Source organism: Nipponia nippon, unplaced genomic scaffold (genome assembly GCF_047370975.1).
Source record: "Nipponia nippon isolate SJK-2023a ecotype South Korea unplaced genomic scaffold, ASM4737097v1 scaffold_5, whole genome shotgun sequence".
In the NCBI taxonomy this organism is placed as follows: Eukaryota; Metazoa; Chordata; class Aves; order Pelecaniformes; family Threskiornithidae; genus Nipponia; species Nipponia nippon.
Window position 1 is genome coordinate 82,105,359 of NW_028262369.1, and position 17,541 is coordinate 82,122,899.

At 41.0% G+C, this 17,541-nt stretch overlaps 1 protein-coding gene across 5 annotated transcripts in view; it reads left to right on the forward strand.

Moving 5' to 3' along the window:
- Nucleotides 1–17,541, forward strand: part of ITGB6 (integrin subunit beta 6) — a 56,538-nt gene that overhangs the window by 803 nt on the left and 38,194 nt on the right. For 2 of the 5 annotated variants that reach the window (XM_087734023.1, XM_087734021.1), the window contains exons 1-3: nucleotides 16,269–16,334; nucleotides 16,439–16,515; nucleotides 17,252–17,331. In XM_087734023.1, coding sequence (XP_087590149.1) covers nucleotides 16,455–16,515; nucleotides 17,252–17,331 — 141 coding nt within the window. In that variant the 5' untranslated portion in view covers nucleotides 16,269–16,334; nucleotides 16,439–16,454. The other 3 variants (XM_087734022.1, XM_009462109.2, XM_009462108.2) reach the window with 3 other exon arrangements.

Consider the following 17,541-nt stretch of genomic DNA (forward strand, 5'->3'; position numbering starts at 1 on the left):
TTAATGTTTGCAACACAGACATCCGGTGAGCCTGGAGAATTGGCAGAGAAAACCATAGTGAGAAGGAGCAGGACGGTAGCGTGCTTTTAAAAAAGGAGGCTTGGCTGCAGGGCTGGCAAGGAGCAAGGCAGCTGCCATGCGGAGAAAAAGAAGCTCCCTGTGATCCAGCGGAAAGCTGAGTGCAAGGACGCCTGCAATGTCAGAGAGTCTGCTCTGCACCCGAAAAATGCTCAAGTGTACTGGGGAACGGGAGGTAAGGCGACATGGTTTTCTGTATATTTTTGGAGCAAAGTAGGAAGAAATTGTGTGTCGAAAGTCTTATGTTTCAGCTATCAGCCGTTTAGCTGTTAGTATGATCTTTTAAGTGTGGAGAGCACCTGCAGGCACCTCAAGTTGGTTTGGTAAGGATGGATGTTTTTAAGCTCGTGGAGGGAGTGGGGATCCCTGGTTCTAAGGATATAGGTCATTTGGGCTGTGTGACCCTGTTTCTGTGAGAAAATGTGCTGGAGACACCAAAGGGAGCACAAGTCCTGCTGGCTGTGCAGCGAGGGAAGTTTTATGGCACGCAGTGCAAGAGGTCAAACGCAGCATGGCATTGAATGACAGGTATCAAGGTTTGGTAGGTGTCTTCTCCTGACTATTAAAAGTAACAAATTGCCAAGATATTTGGGGGTTTTCCTTACAATTAGCAACCGATCTGGAATTTAGACCCCACCTTCCACAGACTGGGAAGTTTCCAAGAACGCATTGAATCAACAGCAGCGCCCTTTGTGCAAACAGCGAGCCTGTACACAAGAAGATTGCTGTACCGAAAGGAAAGGAATAGAGCATTACATTTAGGGATGTGACTAACTTCTGAACAGTGAGGAAAGTGCCACACTTGCCAGTTATCTCTTCTGTGCGTTTCCTCAGTTGTGGCTGGGGCCATCTGATGAGTGTTTCCCTTTCGCTCCCAGCGCAGCGCAGTCTGTCTGCTGTCAGCAGTTAATGAAGTCACTCGCAAGACGCCATCCCCTGGGGAAAAGCACTGCTATGAATAGACCTGTTACTTGCGTCTCTGGTTGCAATGCTCTCAGTGCTTCTTTTGCTGTGCCACCATCTCTGATGATTGTGCCGTTTTTGAACAATGGTCTTTCACTATAGAGCTACTGTTATTCAGGATGCCAAAAATCAGTCCTTTTCCTTCTGGCAGAGCTGTAGAGCTCTGCGAGTGCTTCTGTGCTGTCCCCAGCGACAGACGCAGGTTCCGAGGTACCACAGGCTTACCAAAAATGTGCAGAAAGCGGATGAGTAATCTTATGGCAGCAAGTACTTTTAATAATAGTCCGCAGTGAACGTCATCATCAGATTACTTTAATACACATCTTACAATAAGGAGGAAAAAATAAAGCTTTTTTTCTGAGAACGAAATATTTCCATGCTACTGAAATAGAAAGGGAAAGTGTTAATCTGATGAGAAGCATCAGATAACATCACCTATTTGCCCAGCTGAGCTTGCATGTCTAGGTATGATTAAGCTTGTGTTTATAAGGAGTTGTGTGTCGGGTCTAGACAGAGGTGAGCTATAAAAGGAACAAAATCAGCAAAAATAAAGACAAATAAAGAATGACGAATCGGGATAACATATTGTCCAAAGTATGTAAGATCATGTAAATATTTATTACAATTTGTAGGGCATACAGTCCTTGTTAGTGCCAGTAAAGTCAAGGACTACTCAGTGCAGTAAGTCACTTCAGTGACTGAGTTGTGTGGTTGAGATCTAACCCAAAATAATTTTACAGCTGAACACCTTTGTAAGAAACTTTAGCTAACAATACCAATAAATGGTCAAAAAGAGAAGAACTGAGTAAAGTAGCATCCAATCTGAACATTACCTGTTTTCTCTTTGGGAGATGTGGGGGACAACTTTTTTAAAAGGCGGGGTTGGTTTTGGTTTGGTTTTTTTTTTTTAATATACACAGATTTTTTATTTTTTTTTGTTACCAGACTTGATGGTCTTCACAGGCTCCCCCCAAATCAAGTTGTCAAAATTTTAGTTCTCAGAAAGCTATGGTGAGGTCTTCAGCAAAAGGCAAGTGTAGATTTTTTTTTTTTTTTTTCTCTGTGTCATGCTCTAAATATCTGAACCATTTCTACATGAGCAGAGTTAAAGTTGTTGTCTCATATGAACCTTTGTTCAGGTGCCTCATCCTCCTGCTTATATAAAAACAAAACAAAAAAACTCGCATTACTCATACTTCTCATATTAATTCTCGATGGCTGAACAAGTTTGAGTGATTCATGACCTATGTTAAAATTTAACATCAGCCTTTAATGTGTTCGGCCTGACACATGGTGTGTCTTATAATATTGATATATCTCATCGACCTAGCAATCTGCATCAGCTTGCTGAAGCATGCCATGAAAGGAAAATGATACAGTAGTCCTGATCTACTTCTCTGTCAAAGCTTTAATTAAACCATTCACACTATCTCTTAAGAGTGAAGGGGCTTGGGGAAATTCATAAGATGCCTGTCCTGTCATTAACAACTTTTCATTTTGAAAGTTTAGGAAGATAGGAATATGCCTCTTAAATCAAACTTCTGTGACCTGGTCAGCATCTCAATGGTATCCAAAGCTCTCGTCCGACTTGCTCGCTGGTATCCTATATATAAGACAACACAAATTAATGCATCAGATTTTCCCCATATGCTTGCTCAGTGCTTTCTTCCAGTAACAACCGAAGCAGCTGGGGTCAGGTCATCAGACCGGCAGAGCCGGAGCAGTGCTGCTCTTGCAGAGGTTCTCATCCTTTTCTTGGGGCTACAGAGGTGCAAACCTGAGGCCAGGTTTCTCCTGCATGGTTTGTTTCCCATTGCTGGCAGCCAGACAGCCTGAAGGCTGTGACAAGGCACTACTCAGCCATCTGCAGGCTTGTCAGCTGGGAGGTAGAGCCTGATCAAAATGAGGTTTCATTTAGTGCTAGCTGCCCCTGAAATGAGACCCTGCCAGACTACCTAGGAACAGCGCTCGTATGATAAAGCCTCCTGGCTGTGTCTGCAGAGGTGTCTTATTAAGGTCATACGGAGATTGTTTTTTTCCTCCCTTAGCAGAACTGTCTAGAGGGTAGGACTGCAAATGCCGCTGTCCCTCCCCAGGGCAGAAAACCTACTTGTAATGATGATCCTTATCATCACCAGAAGATGCTTCTTGCCCCCTTCAGTCCCACAGTGCCACGCTAGCAGCAATTCCTCTCATCCAGTAGCAATGGGTATTAAAACCACAGCCAATACCTCAAATGGTTGTTTAAAATGAGCTTCAGCAAGCTTTGCTCCCTCTCTGACCTTTTCCTGGCTTCCATACCTCCTGTGCTTGGCTGTCCTCCACCCAGGCTTTCAGGCTCAGATTTGGAAATCCCCTGTTCCCAATATGAGACTGTTATTTTTCTGGCAATATTTACCTGCTGTCCTTGTAGAATTGAATCAAGGTCTCTGTGATGCCTGTGCTGTTATTCAGAGTATTAATAGACATTATAAACAGAAAGGGGTTGACAGATTTCTCCCACAAGAGCTACACTAAGGAATTTCTTCAGCCAGGAAGGCTGCCCAGGTTGGAGCTTGTGATGCTCTGTCTGACCCTGTGCCTGGACTGGTTCTGGTTGCAAGAGAGAAGCAATTCCTTCCAAGGAACAATTTTCCTCAAGCATCACTATAACAACAGAAGCAGCACAGTACCAGATCATAAAGAAAACTATATACTCTGAAGACTGAACTTTAGAAGAATATAAGCAAAAGGTCAAGTCTTGAAAGATTCGTTAATACGTAAGTTCAGAAGCACGAGCTAAATCAAACCATCGTTGCTCAACACACAAGCATAGCAAATAAACCTAAGAGGGGGTTTTTGAAGCAGCAGAGAAAGAAAGAAAAATCCTTCTATAAAAGTGGTAAGGATGAATCAGATGGTAACCCATGAGAAGATTAAATATCAGTTCAGGATGAAGGAAAAACAGGCTTTATTACTTCTCATGAGCAAATATGGAGACCTAGTAAAAATGAGTGTTTTTATCAGTAATGTGACTGTGCAGGCATCGTGAGCAGTTGTGTGTCAGCATAGTCTGAGTAACTGCAATGGGTTTGTTTGCTTTTTTTTATGTGTTTAAAACCATAAATATTGATCAGCTTTCACAAAAGGAGACAGAAAATGATGACATCATGAGAACATGATAAATATGCACTTTCCACAGGACATTATTAGCATATTCAGTCCACTGCTGGCACCATTTATCAGATAATCTTGCTTGAAATTGTTAACAGGATTTTGACTTGTAGGTCATGTATCCATCCCCTTTTATCTTCAGGTTAACGTGACACAGGCAGAAGAGGGTGTTTGTGTTTTTCTTACATGCAAGAAAGTTCACATTACAGAGCAAGGAGGAACTTCCCTAGCTTTGAAGTCCAGAAAGACAGCTGAAAAACAAAATGAACAAATGATATGTTGGACTGACTTTTCTGGCCCAGATTTCTTCTGTGTAGCAGTAAGCGCCTGATGTGCCCAAGTTAGGAACCAGTTTGCTCTTGACTCTGTCTGTAGAAAACGCAGAGTGAGGCACCTCCTGTGTGTTAGCCCAAGACAGACCCGTGTTTGTGGTTCCCTGAAGGTTTGCTTATAACCACATCCATGGCTTGGCATGGTCCCCGGGTGCACCAGTGTGTGACCTGTTTGAATTCTTCCTTGGTCTCTCTTGTTGCTCTTAGACATTACTGAGCTATCATTCTCTGATGTAAAAGGGCATTCAGATGCCTCTTCCAAATTAGCGTTAACTTGTTAACCGCTTTACCCTTATGTATTTTTTTCATGTAGTTTTAAAATTTTGTGGTGACCTTATGGTAGTTAGACACTCAAACATCTCTCCTGATTAGGGTGGGCAGGGTCTTGCTCTAATTGAGAGAGTCTCATCCACCAGATCAGTATCTTACTGTAAATCAAAAGCAAGAATAATGTTGGAAAGAATCACATCATAACTGACTGAAGTATAATAAATGACAGCTATGACTCAATGTCTGCATTTCTTCCCTAACGCAACTCTATTGTAGGCTGTATTGTAGGCTGGCTTTGAATAGGTTTTTCACATAATTTCAGGTAATGATTAACTCTCAATGACTAAAATACCTCCAGGAGAACTGATGAAACATCTCACAGAGTTACTCAGGTTCAAAAGTATATTCAAGCTTTCACTTTATCTCTTTCATTCAAAAATACATTTATTTTAACTGAAGCTATTTTAAAACTGCCCCATAAATGTAAAGTCAGCATAATTTCAAGGTAAAATTATTGTATTCCAGGCAGATGCACACACATGTGCATACGGTTTTATTATTTATTCCATTTATAAAACAGAAGCCATTTTAGCATCTGTGGCAATGCAATCATCTCTTGTAATTTTGTACCAGCTCACACTGTAGGATGAAAGACTGAAGGAGGGCGCAGTGAGAAGAACACAAAACAGGGGAAATGTGTGTGAGTAGGTTTGTCCCAAAGGAAAAGCTCCCACTGCAGCATTTCATTCCTGAAGAGGGTGTGTTAAAGCATGCAAGATAATAAAGAGCACCAGATGTCTTAAGAATTGATGTTATGAGGAGTGTTGTAAGGCATTTAACTTTTGAGAAGAAAGAGGATTTTTCTCACAAACTAGATGAACTCCATTGGAGCAAACATGGTGTTAATTTTCTGGAACCAAGATTGCTATAATTGATATCAATATAGTATAACATGATTACATCATGTAGCATACTACAAAATAATACATGATAACGATATATATTTATATGTCAGTATAATCAGTAAAAGCATTGTAAGTTAGGAAATAGGAGAGAAGGTTGGGGAGCACTTATAAGTAACTTCCATTCCTGGCTCTGAAAAGCAGAAAGCGGTGAGTATATGGGGGAGAAAGAAATATCAGATGGGAGCAAAATGGACAGGAAAAATCAGTACTGACATGGGTGGGAATGTGATGTGAATGGCCTGGATGTCAGGAATAAAAGGGATGTGAACAACGTAACTAAATAAAATTTCACATTATCATAGAAGATGAACCAAGATGTTTGTACAAAAATGGTGTGCAAAGAGATGCAGGCTAGAACTGCAGCAGCCAGGATGACCCCGAATCTCCCAAGAACAGCGAAGTATGGTGGATGGTAATCTATGACTGAAATGCACTTAAGCCGGTGTGTGGACTGTTAAGAAAACTAGAAATAAAAACAGAGGTACAGAGGCATCACTTGGTAACAATGAAGTCACCTACAAAGGCAGAGGGAGGTGGCATAGGCAGAATGGAATTTGTCAAACTAAAGGTCTTCTGAAGGACCACTAAGGAACTGTTACACACACATCTAACGCAGACGACTACAGGCATGAAAGAGAAACTTCCAAGCATTGTCTCATTGCAGGACATTTTAACTGCTCGGAAACAGAGTACAAAGCAAATGTTACTGATAATGGTAGAGCCAGTTATTCCAGGGTGTAATAGCTGGCAGATTTCATCACTAAGCAGTCACTGGACTACCATGATGCTATTCTAGGTGGTCTTTGTTAGGTAGTGATGACATAGAGCAGCTGGTTGTAGAAAATAGCCTAGCTAAAGTTATCCCAACTTGATTAAATTGAAAATAAGTGAAAGAATAAACAAGAATAAGCCTGTTAGTTTCTCAAAATTTGTCCTTCTGAAGTATTGTACATGAAGAAAATAGTGATGTCAAGTAGATGAAGGTTCCAAATCTGAGTATTAGAATTTCTTTAATTTAAATAATATTTTTTTAAATCTGCACTTTGCACTGTAAGTAGAGAGTGAAGGGTGGTAGCACCTTATTGGATGAATAAATCCTTCAAAAAAAAAATATCAGGAGTGAGGAAATAGAGTGAAAGTCTTAGGGGAACAAAAGCCCGCCATACCAGGTCATCAATGAAAACATCATCTTGGGAACCAAGAAGCAGAGGGTGCAGTCAGATTTGTCAAGTTTACAGACTTACCACCTGTCAACAAAACTTGAAAGACTGAAAGTTTCTTCTACCACACAAATAAAAGGGGGTCTACTATGTGGCAAGGATGGGGTAGAGCTTAAAGACTGTGTAGCTATTGCCCAAACCAAATACATTATTTTTCTTCTTTTCTGTGAAGAGGATGGTATAGCTCATGGCGAAAAACAGAATCAGGATGGGAAGAATCTGTAGAAATAAAAGCTAACATTTACAAACCTAAAAAGTAAATCCAGAGTATAGTAGGCCCATAGTGGAACGACGTCTGTTATCCATCCTAAAATGCTGAAAGAATGAGCAAATAAATTTCAAGTACAGGAGCGAGTTTTTCTGAAAAGATCTGCCAAAACAAAGGAGAGGGAAGAGCAGAGGAAGAAGCGACCTCACATCTGCAGCTTCATTAATCTGATCTTAGTAATATGGAAATTTTGTACACATTTTTGCAAGAAAGAATAAATAAGGGTGTGGAGGTAAAATGGAGAAAATAAGATGAAAGCAATAAATGTTTAATACAATGTAAAAGGGCTGAGGAAATGTACGTATGATACCATCTGTTCTGGAAAGGGAATTGTTGGGCTACCTAAAGGTTGGGTAGAGATTTTCAAGCATGACAATTTCAGCTCGTCTCTGAAAGTATTAATACTTTCATTGCTGCTAAAAGTGGCATGGTCAGATGAGAGAAATATCCATACCATTATATACACATTGTGGGGGAGCTTGAGAGCTGGAGGTGTGGGGTAGAATTTAATAGCACAAGTGCCAGATCACACACAAACTGAGGTGGAAATGATTTCTGTTATAAATTGTGGCTTATCAGTTGGGCAAGAGAAAGAGCATAATGTCTTAGTCAGACATAGAAGGGTGCTGAGAGAGCTGGGATGGAGCCATGGGAAAGGCAAAAATGGTCCTCCTTAGATACGATGCAGGAGACTTAAGGAGGGATGTGTAAGTACGGACACCATTGTAGGAGGCACTGGTCAAAGCTCTTCTGGAGTACTGTGAACAGTCTGTCACCCATAATTAGGAAAGAGCATTGAAAGAAATGCAGAGAAGTAGTAGTACTGGACAAAAAGAATGAGGAATATACAATTGCTGTCTATAAATACATCAAGGGGAGGGGAAAGAAGGGAAGGGCAAATACTAGGAAAGGAAAGAAGTTATTTAAGTTACCAGACAATGTTGTCATTAAAACAAGTGGATATAAATTGAAAGTTAGTCCATCCAGGCTGAAGCTGAGGAGGTTTCCAGCCATGAGGAGTGAAGTCTCTGAAACAGCCTTCTAGTAAGAGTGACAGGAACAAACCACTATAGGTGAGGGTATCACGGTAAAATGGAACTTATTTGCTTGCAAACTGGATAATACAGAATACACCTAGTTCTTGCATATACCATAAAGGTGAGTAGAGCCACTTTCTATTTGCCTCTCTGCCAGAGAGTTAAATAGTCTGAGTAGTCTTATGATGGATTTTTCATAAGTTTATTAAGACAGTTGTGTAAGGTGAAAGGACACATCTTCAGTATCTATGAGATCCTTGGCAGTGTTGTACTGCAAACTATTGTACTTTGTACTATTGTGGCAATAGTATTTTTTGGAATTTCTGTTAATTTATTGGTTCAGATAGAAAGTATGACTCCATGGCCTCCTGTGACATATTGACGTGCTACCAAATGTTAAGAATTACATTTTTTAAAAAATTGGTTTAAAATTATGGTAATTCTGTGTGCTAAGTGTCCAACCAAAGCACAGCAATGCGGTTGCAAATGTATGAGATAAGAAGCATAAGGTACCAGTGGATCAAATATTATTGACAGTATGGACATGATCAGTCATTTTTGAACTCCTGGAAAACATTGTTAGGGAAAATCTACCCTGCCTTATCTTTTTGGTATTACTCAGCCAAAATACTTGGAATTGATTTGGTCAATTTTCTTTTTATTTAGAGATGGTTCTATTTACATGTTCTTAGTCTTGCATGGCTTTAGTTAGATGTATAATATTGACAGTTCTTGCCAGTTCTTTAAGAAGAATTGTAGAAGCACTAATCATTCTATATAAGGTTGTTTTTCCAATGTTTCTGTTTACATGTGAGCGGACACTGTTGGTTTAAGTTTCCTTCCTATTTCCATAAGAAACACACACATAATAATAAGGCAAGATTTTCAAAATACAGTAATAATTTATACTGACAAAGATATTGGAAACAATTTCTGACATTTCAGAATCATGTAACTGAGCTTATAACAAAGACACTAGAAATAATGTTCCATTTACTGTGACAGATGAGAATTTGAAAAAAGCATGCTAACAAAAAATTGTAACTCTAATGTAACATAAACGACCAAATTGTTTAACAAAGATTGGAACATCTCCAAAGGTTCTTACTTATGTAGCAGGGGAAAATATTGCTAACAGGTAATAGGGCTGTTAGTATCTGAACTCCTTTTTTCCACATAAGTTTTAAAGTAATCATTTCTCTACTCCGGAGGAGCAGAGTAGCCATAAGATGGCAGCACTCTGTACAAAAGGCTCCTGAAACCCTAAATCCTGTTCTTTTCCCAGAAAGAGCCTGCACCCACTGGCGGGGTGAGTGGCCTGAACGCTGCGTGTCTGTAAATAGAAACCATGCTGGCCGAGTTCAGAATAGCTCCTGGAAAGCTTCAGAAACAGAGCTGGCTTCAGGCAGTGCCTGAGACCGTCTTCAGTTTTTAGCAGCTGTTTGGGTGTTGAGCTAAACATGCTTATCTGTTTTGGTTATTCTAGATTAACTTTATCCAAACCCAGTGTTTCAGCAAAGCACTGGACTTCTGTAGGTCTAAGCATAGCAAGGTCAGCTATAAGATACATTTATTTTCTGGGTGTAAGACCAGAGTGGAATCACTTTTTACAAGTTATTTAATTCCAGCTGAGTAGTTTAGAATTACATCTGGATAAATCAGGCCTGAATCCATCGTATTTACACAACCCTACCGGCTTTTTCAAAAGCAAGTCCTCCCTCCGCGTTGTCGCCTAGCCCAGCCTGCTGCAGGACTGTGCTAAAGCTTCACATTTCTCAGGGTGCCGCCGCAGCCCGGCTGTCTCAGGGCTCATTTTGACCCTTCTGTAATGGGGACAGCAGGTCCAGTTTGCACTTAGCATTAGTCTGAAGGGAGTAAGTTACAGAAAGCTCTTCAGCTAAAGTGCAGGAGGGCTGAGGTGTTGTGGAGTCAGTGCTCAGCGCCGTTCCCACCACCAGCATGTTCAGCTTTGCACCAGCACTGAACGGAGGTGTTGGCTCTGGTGCCCCAGCGCCAGGCTTTTATAGCATAGGGAAAACAAGGCATACCATGTAACTGTGAAAAGCAAACAGAAACTGAGGCCAGATTCGACAGGCTGTGTGGAAATCCCTGGCATGTTTTGAGTGCTGTGGGCTGGCTGGCTGGCAGTCCTGCTCGAATGCCGCATGATTTTCCCACCGGTTCCACCTGAGTCCGTCTGCAGTTCGGAGGTTTGATTATTTCGCTTTGAGTGTGAGAGTTTATTCAAATCTGAAAAGCAAACAAATCTTTCAAGGTGCTCACCGATGTGAAGGAAGCTGAGGACAAAGGTTTGCTCATGCCCTTGGCTGGAACCAGCTGGGTCAGAGCTGTGGGCAAGGTAAATACGAGTTGAAAACACCCTGGGTTGCCTGCCTGCTATTCATTGCACAGCTGGTGAGCAATTCCTCCTCCTTCCTCCTCTTCCTCTCTGTTTGTTCAGAGGTAGGTTGTTGACTTCACTCTCTGCCCTCGTCTAACAGCGGCGTGCTGCTCCGGAAACGAGAGGAGACCAGAGCATGAATCATGGCCTGAGTCATGAATCCCCAACACCCCGCTTTGCTCAGAGCTGGAGGGGAAAAATTCCTTTCCTCTGTGTGGCTCTTTGGCTCCCGCGACCCGCTGGAAGGAGCTACAGACACCCCTCATCTCCTAAAGCCACCTTCCTTCGTGCGTAGCAGTGCTTGCAAACAACACCTGGAGAGGAGAGTAGGAGAGGCCTCTGCCTTTCCACATACCTGCCCACGCCTCGGGTGGGCTCTGTGGCTTACCCTACACAGCAGTGTTGTGCTCCGAGGCCCCTAGTGGGGTATGATATTAGTACGCCCCAAAACATGGGAGCTGGAGCGAAGCAGCTCAGACACTGTATGTTCAGATATTTGCTTACCACAGGCTCCATGTTGTTTATACAGGAGCCGAATGCCTATGGCGGTTTCTTTGGATTGATGCCATTTTCTGTTGGAGCAATACCCATCTCTCACCATGCTGATTAATAAAGAAAGAGATAGCAAATAGTATCAACTGGCATTTAAAATGTATAAATCCAGATGCATTTATTTCTTTTACACAGTGATTTGATAGGTGATACTATAGTTTTATATTTAGAAAAAATTTCAAGTAAAAAAAAAAAAGTAAAAATTACTGATTAGTTGCGTTTACCGTCACTGTGAATTTCCCCACTAAATACAACTGTTCATTAGGGATTGTTGCTTCCTTTTTAAATGTTTTTGCCAGCTCTCCCTAAAGTATTGCCAGGACCTATGCTGCAGCAAAGGTAGAGACAGGACAGTCCTTCCAGCATCACTGCAGTATTTGTGTGTGTTTCTGTCTGTGCTGGCTTGTCCTGTTTCACACCGCCATGTGGCTACTCAAATCATCTCTAGTTCCTTAGAGATGAATCTAAGTTTCAAGCTTGGAAACTTTTTTTCAGGCTTTGTTCCTTGGCTAATTGACAGGTGTCCTCTGAAACATCTGTCATTGCCGTTCTCTGGAACTGGGTCTGTCAGGCTGCTGAGGGATATATTTCTGGGTAGACTTTTTCCGAAGAAAATGCCTTCCATTTCTGCTGGCCCAAGAGCCCAGAAGCACTTGACTGTGCAGCTACAGAACATATGTCTTCTTTGGGAGAAAAGTATTTCAGCCACTCATTCTGTGGACTTCTGCATATTCTTCAGTTGCTATCTTTCAGGTTAAAAAGTTTGACCAAAACTTTTAAAGCCTACTTTGATTCCCCATTAGAGACCATCAGGAGCTTTCTAGACAGGTTGGAAGCCAACCAGGGAGAGAATAAAGTCACCAGATGTTTCAAATGCAAAGCAACCTGCCTCTGACCAAAGGAGCGTAGCCCTTTGCCTCTTACAGATGCACTGAGGAGGTGAATGTCACTGTATATGATGGAGAGAAGGGAGAACCCACCTCATTGCTTCCAGTCCCACAAAACTCTCTGATGAAGGGCAAGAAGAGAGAAATGTTTTCTGAAGTGCAGGAGACACTTCCCCCCACCTTTGTAAATATTCTGAGAACCGTCTCAGCCTGTGGGACATTCAGACTTTAAATTGCTCCGCGTTTTTCCAGGCTTTCAGGGTGAGAGTGTGTATGAGAAGAGCATTGGGAATTAAGAGCTGAGTTGTGTGTGAGGCTGAGAGATCGCTTACGAGAATTTCTCCTCCATATGGATAGCTCTCCAGCTTCTAATTAAAAGAGATTTTCCTTGCTCTGATGAGCTTGGGACATACTGATCTCTTATGTTGACTGATACGCTTTCAGTGGAGCTAACATGCCTCCTCTTCCAGGTTTTGTGTAGCACAAAAGGAACTAATTGTTTTCTCTTGGGCTGGTCTCCCTGTATGTGTAATTACGCTACATCAGTTCATACCCTATCTGCAGGAGAGGCTGGTATTTTTTCTAAAATGAAGTAATTTTTAGGTTTGAATGAGCCAATGGTGAGGCATGCTTCTGTAGGCAAACACCTCCCATTCTGGAACCTTTACAGACCCAACACCAGGCTGACTTGTGGAGTCAGCTCAGTGCACTAGAAGAGATACAACTTTGTTCTGGAGAAAAAAAGCCCGCTATTATTAATGAAGTGCAACTTGGGTCTAATGTTTTTTAGTTTATTTCTTATTCCCTGTCCCCAACATTAGCTTGCTTTCTGTCTGTACCTGATATTCAATGTTTTTTACTTGCCAGTGAGTTTGTTAAAAGTTGATTGGATGAACAGAACATCTTTCTGTGCTATCTTCATGTACCATAAGTGCCAGGTATGGGGGGAAATGCACTAAAGATTTTATCCTATACAAATATTATTATCTTTTAAAGAACCACAGACTTGCATTGTTCAGCATTGCCCATACTGAAAGATAAACAGCTGTTTTCTGTTCTGATGTGTCATTATAAAACCGTAACCCTGATTTAATCGAGACCAGAATTTACTCCAAAATGAATATGTAGTGGCTGATGAAAACAATAATAATTGCTTTCTGTCTGTACTATAAACTATCTTTTTGTTATATCTCATTGAATTGATGCCTCTAATTTGGGTGAACGAAAAAAGACTGTCTTACGAACCTTATAAAGAAGGAGAACCTTGCTGTCAAACCAAGCAACACCAGGACCCCAAAGGTTTTTACACATCCTCCCCACATCAGCATGGCTACTCTGGATTGCAATTCTGCTCTTCTAGCACGTGTGACAGTTAAAGCCAATAAAGCATTAAAATAGTAGAGGAATTTCCTGGTCAACTTACCTTTTGATATTACACAAGATATTTGGTGACATTTCAAAACAAGAATCATCTGTCAGCTTCCTGCCTAGGTTTTCTTGCCTTGCCCAAATTCTCCTCTTGGTATACACTGTCTCCCTTCCTGGGCCTCTCTTAAACTCCTGTGCCCCTGTCAGTGAGTTTTTTATTCCCACTCTGTTCAGTCTTATGAACTTCTCATTATGTGAGTTTTTAAAAATCAAAACTGACCTTGATTTTTCTGTCTTTTTCTCCTGTGTGTTTTTGTTGTTGTTTGTTCTGCTACTTTCTTTTCCTTCTCTGCTCTCTCCAGGCAATCTGGGGAGGTCTGTTCTTAATAATTTGCAGAAACTTAGTTATTTTATTCAGGCAAAACTTATTCAGATAGTCTTTGGCAGCCATCCCATTCAGAGGCAGGCACTTAGCCTCCAGTCATGCTGTCCTTGCCAAGACCTGTGTAAAATATTACCATACAAGCAAATGGGGAACTGATAATATCAAACAGAATTTGTAAGTTTTATGTAGGATGTATTATTCACTCTCTCTACACTAAAAAGGTTGATATCTTGAATCTAAGAATAAGCATTTGCTAATTGCCAGCTGTTCAGCTGGCTGGTCCTTAATCTGGGACACTGCTGGTGTCTGGTACCTTTTGGTGTCTGAAGGACTGCCACCAAGTCCTTTGAGCACAGGCTTTGAAGTGTTTTATATTACCAGGGGCCAGTAAGAGCTACAAAGTGACCTTCTACGTTGAAAGGGAAAGCACTGGGTTTTGGAGCTCCACAGGCTGTAGACATAGCGACAATATTAAAGGACACATACACAAACGTAAATTAAAAACAAGGAAATAAGATGTTTTGGATGGCACTTACAGGAGGATTTTTTTTTCTTAGTATGAGCAAACATTTTCAGTTGACTCCACTTCTTTTTGACCTTATGTAGTTACAGTGTCCTCACAGAGTTGCGTCTTCACCAGCTGAGGGAACATAATCTAATCGATGCTTTTTTCATGCCACAGGAAATTGCTGTAGCTGAACAAGTGCCTTACAAAGGACACTCCAAGGTATGGAAAGCAGTTGAAGGAGGCTTAGGAATGTTGTTGTAAATAGAAATGTTAAGATACAGTTCCACAACAGCCTAAGCTGGGCTAAATTCAGTCTAATGTATTCCCACCTTTCTTGCCAACTCTGTCTGTCTTTCCTGCTCCCTCCCTTGACCTGGCACTCGCTCGGCACTGGGCAGCCACACAATTCAAGGGACCCACCCAGGTGAAAAGTAGCCCTCCACCTTCCTCACGGAAGGTGACTGGGTTTTAATTGGATCAGTTTGAATCAGCTCACTGTTTGTTTGGACATGAGTACTGGTAGGAGTGAAGGGGTGGGAACACAAGGGCAGGGCAAAGGTAGGCTTGACGTAATCCAGCTCAAGCTGCTATGAAACTACCCATAGACTGTGTAAATACTAGTAAAATCGGATGTGCCTGGGAATATTTCCAGGCACTAGAATAAGATTGTCTGTGCTATTAAACTGTTAAAATGCTCCCTGGCATGAGTTTGACCTCCTCCAATTAACACTCTCTACAAACAATTTCTGGGCACAATTTGGTTGCTAGAATGGCCCCAATAGGCAATTTGCAGGCATAAACTCAGGTTTTCTGTGCCAGTTGGCCTCAATGCCCAGGAATGTTTCCAGGCATATTGAGTTTAACTAGTATAGACCCATCCCTACCATCACATCCTGCCCCGAGACTGCATCTACCACCAGTTTGAAAAGGGAGCTCTGATCCTGCCAGTTCTCTTGGTGAGAGCAACCTAGTCCTTATGAGCTAACTTTGGTAGGATTTCTGACTGTACAAAAAAAAGGATATATGTTTTCAGGCCAGCAACACAACTGATGAAATTATAATTCTATGCTGCGGTGTGTAGAGGCGGTTGCAAACCCTTATGATAAGAGAGGGCTTGTCCTGAAAAAATGATTTTCAGAACAGACAATAGCAGAGCATAAAAGATGGGAAGAGATGAAATCTACAAATAAGAAATTTTATTTCCTTTAATAAGGTTGTAAGAAATGCGTATTTTCCCTTCATTCCGGGGGTGGTGGGGGGGGGAAGAGATAGCAATAACTTGTTATATTGTTGTATCTATGCTGTGGAATATTTGGAGACTTCTTACACAGAGTTAAAGCTGACATGATTTTTTTTTTCCAAGTCAGTTGCAGAACTGAGAATGCAATTATTCCTCCTTCTGTGTATTAAAAAATCCACAACTGCAGCATTTCCTTTTCAGTTTGCAATGTTAATAAAATAAATGTACTCTGTATCTTGAATTACTGAAGCCAGGTCCTCAATTCTCATAAGCGATTGCTTTTTGTTTTCTTCACAGTTGCCTTTACAAGTTTCCCTCCACATCAGGAAATCTGAAAAAATGGGATTTTTACATCTCTCCAGGTATACTCACTTGGCAATCCTGTGACCTGTCTGCCTAATGCACTCTCTCAGGGAACAATTAAAGGAGTTATTTTAGAGGAGCCCTATAAGAGTTGCTGTATACACAAAAACCCGCTCTCTTGGCTGGGTTGCTCTAGGACCCAGAGCAACTGGGATTGACAGAAATCTTCACCTGAATGAATTTTCCCCTTATACCTTATAAGGAGTCCAGGAAAACAAGGAAGTGATAACCATGTTCACGGTACTTTATGCACAGCTTGTCCTCTTTACCTGCCCAGGTAGCCCTTGTTTTCACTTTTATTCATGGTCTGTCCCGGTAGGGTTGAAGCTTCCTCGCAATCCGGTGTAGGTGACATCTGAAAACATACCCTTCGGGAATGTATGATTTTTACGACATTCTACCTTTACGCCGACGATAATTAACACGCTAACATTTTTTTGTCACGCAGCCAGCACTGAAAGCGAATGGGGATTGAATTGCTTTGCCTCTGTTTCCTATTTCTGCAAAGAAATAACTGTGTGCAAGGTAAGGGGTAGGGAGATCCATTTCAAAACCAGTTTTGCATTGTTTCTTGCTTGAAGTTGATATGAAATAGCTTTCTGTCTTCTGTATTTAATCATTCCTTTCTGTTTAATGACTTTTTTTATTTTGACAGACTGCTGTACGGCTACCCTGAAAATTCATCTAAGATTTATGTGGTCATTACATAGTACAACATGTATGAAAGAGACGGGCATTTGAGCAATTTTGGTTATACTAATCACTGTTTGATCCGCTGAGAAACTTAATACTATACATGTGACTGAGTGTTTCATTGGTACTTGCACAATAAATTAAAATCATATCAAGTATCTACAGATCTGAGTGAAGCAATTTTAAGCATACAGAGTGAACATAAATCTGTTCTTTTAATATACCTGGTTATGTTGGCAATGTCTTACCCGCACCATACCAGAAACACATGTAACGCTTTATCAGGTGCACTGGAGAAAACAAGTAACATGTTCTCAGTGAATGCCATCCATAAAGCATGCAAAAGTAAATATGTAAATTGCCAGCAATTGTGGGTTTTAAATTTTTATTAGAGAGTTAATCTTCTACCAATAGAAAAACCTTTACGAAGGATTTTTATCAGTAATCCTAAATATGCTAAATGTGTGCATTTTTCACCTCCCACATTCTCTAAGTGGCAAGATTCTTCATAAAATGAATGATTAAACACTTTATTAATAGTCTTTTATCTTCTTGGATTTAAATTTAGGGACCTGTTCTCAGGAAAGAGCAGTGACTTGTGAAGATTGTTTGCTTTCCGGACCACACTGCGCTTGGTGTTTTCAAGAGGTAGAGTAAATGATACAAAAAAATTCAAAGTAAGACTTGAAGTGTTTGTAGTAGCTCTGAGTGACTAAGTGTTGACTTAATTGGGCCAGCCCATGGTTTTGTAATGCATGCAGCGCTTAGTGAAGCCTTCCCGGGGATCAAAAGTGGAATTCAATCTAGACTTTATGGTCTATTATTCATTGGTTTGGATTGGTTTTTTTGGGTTTTTTT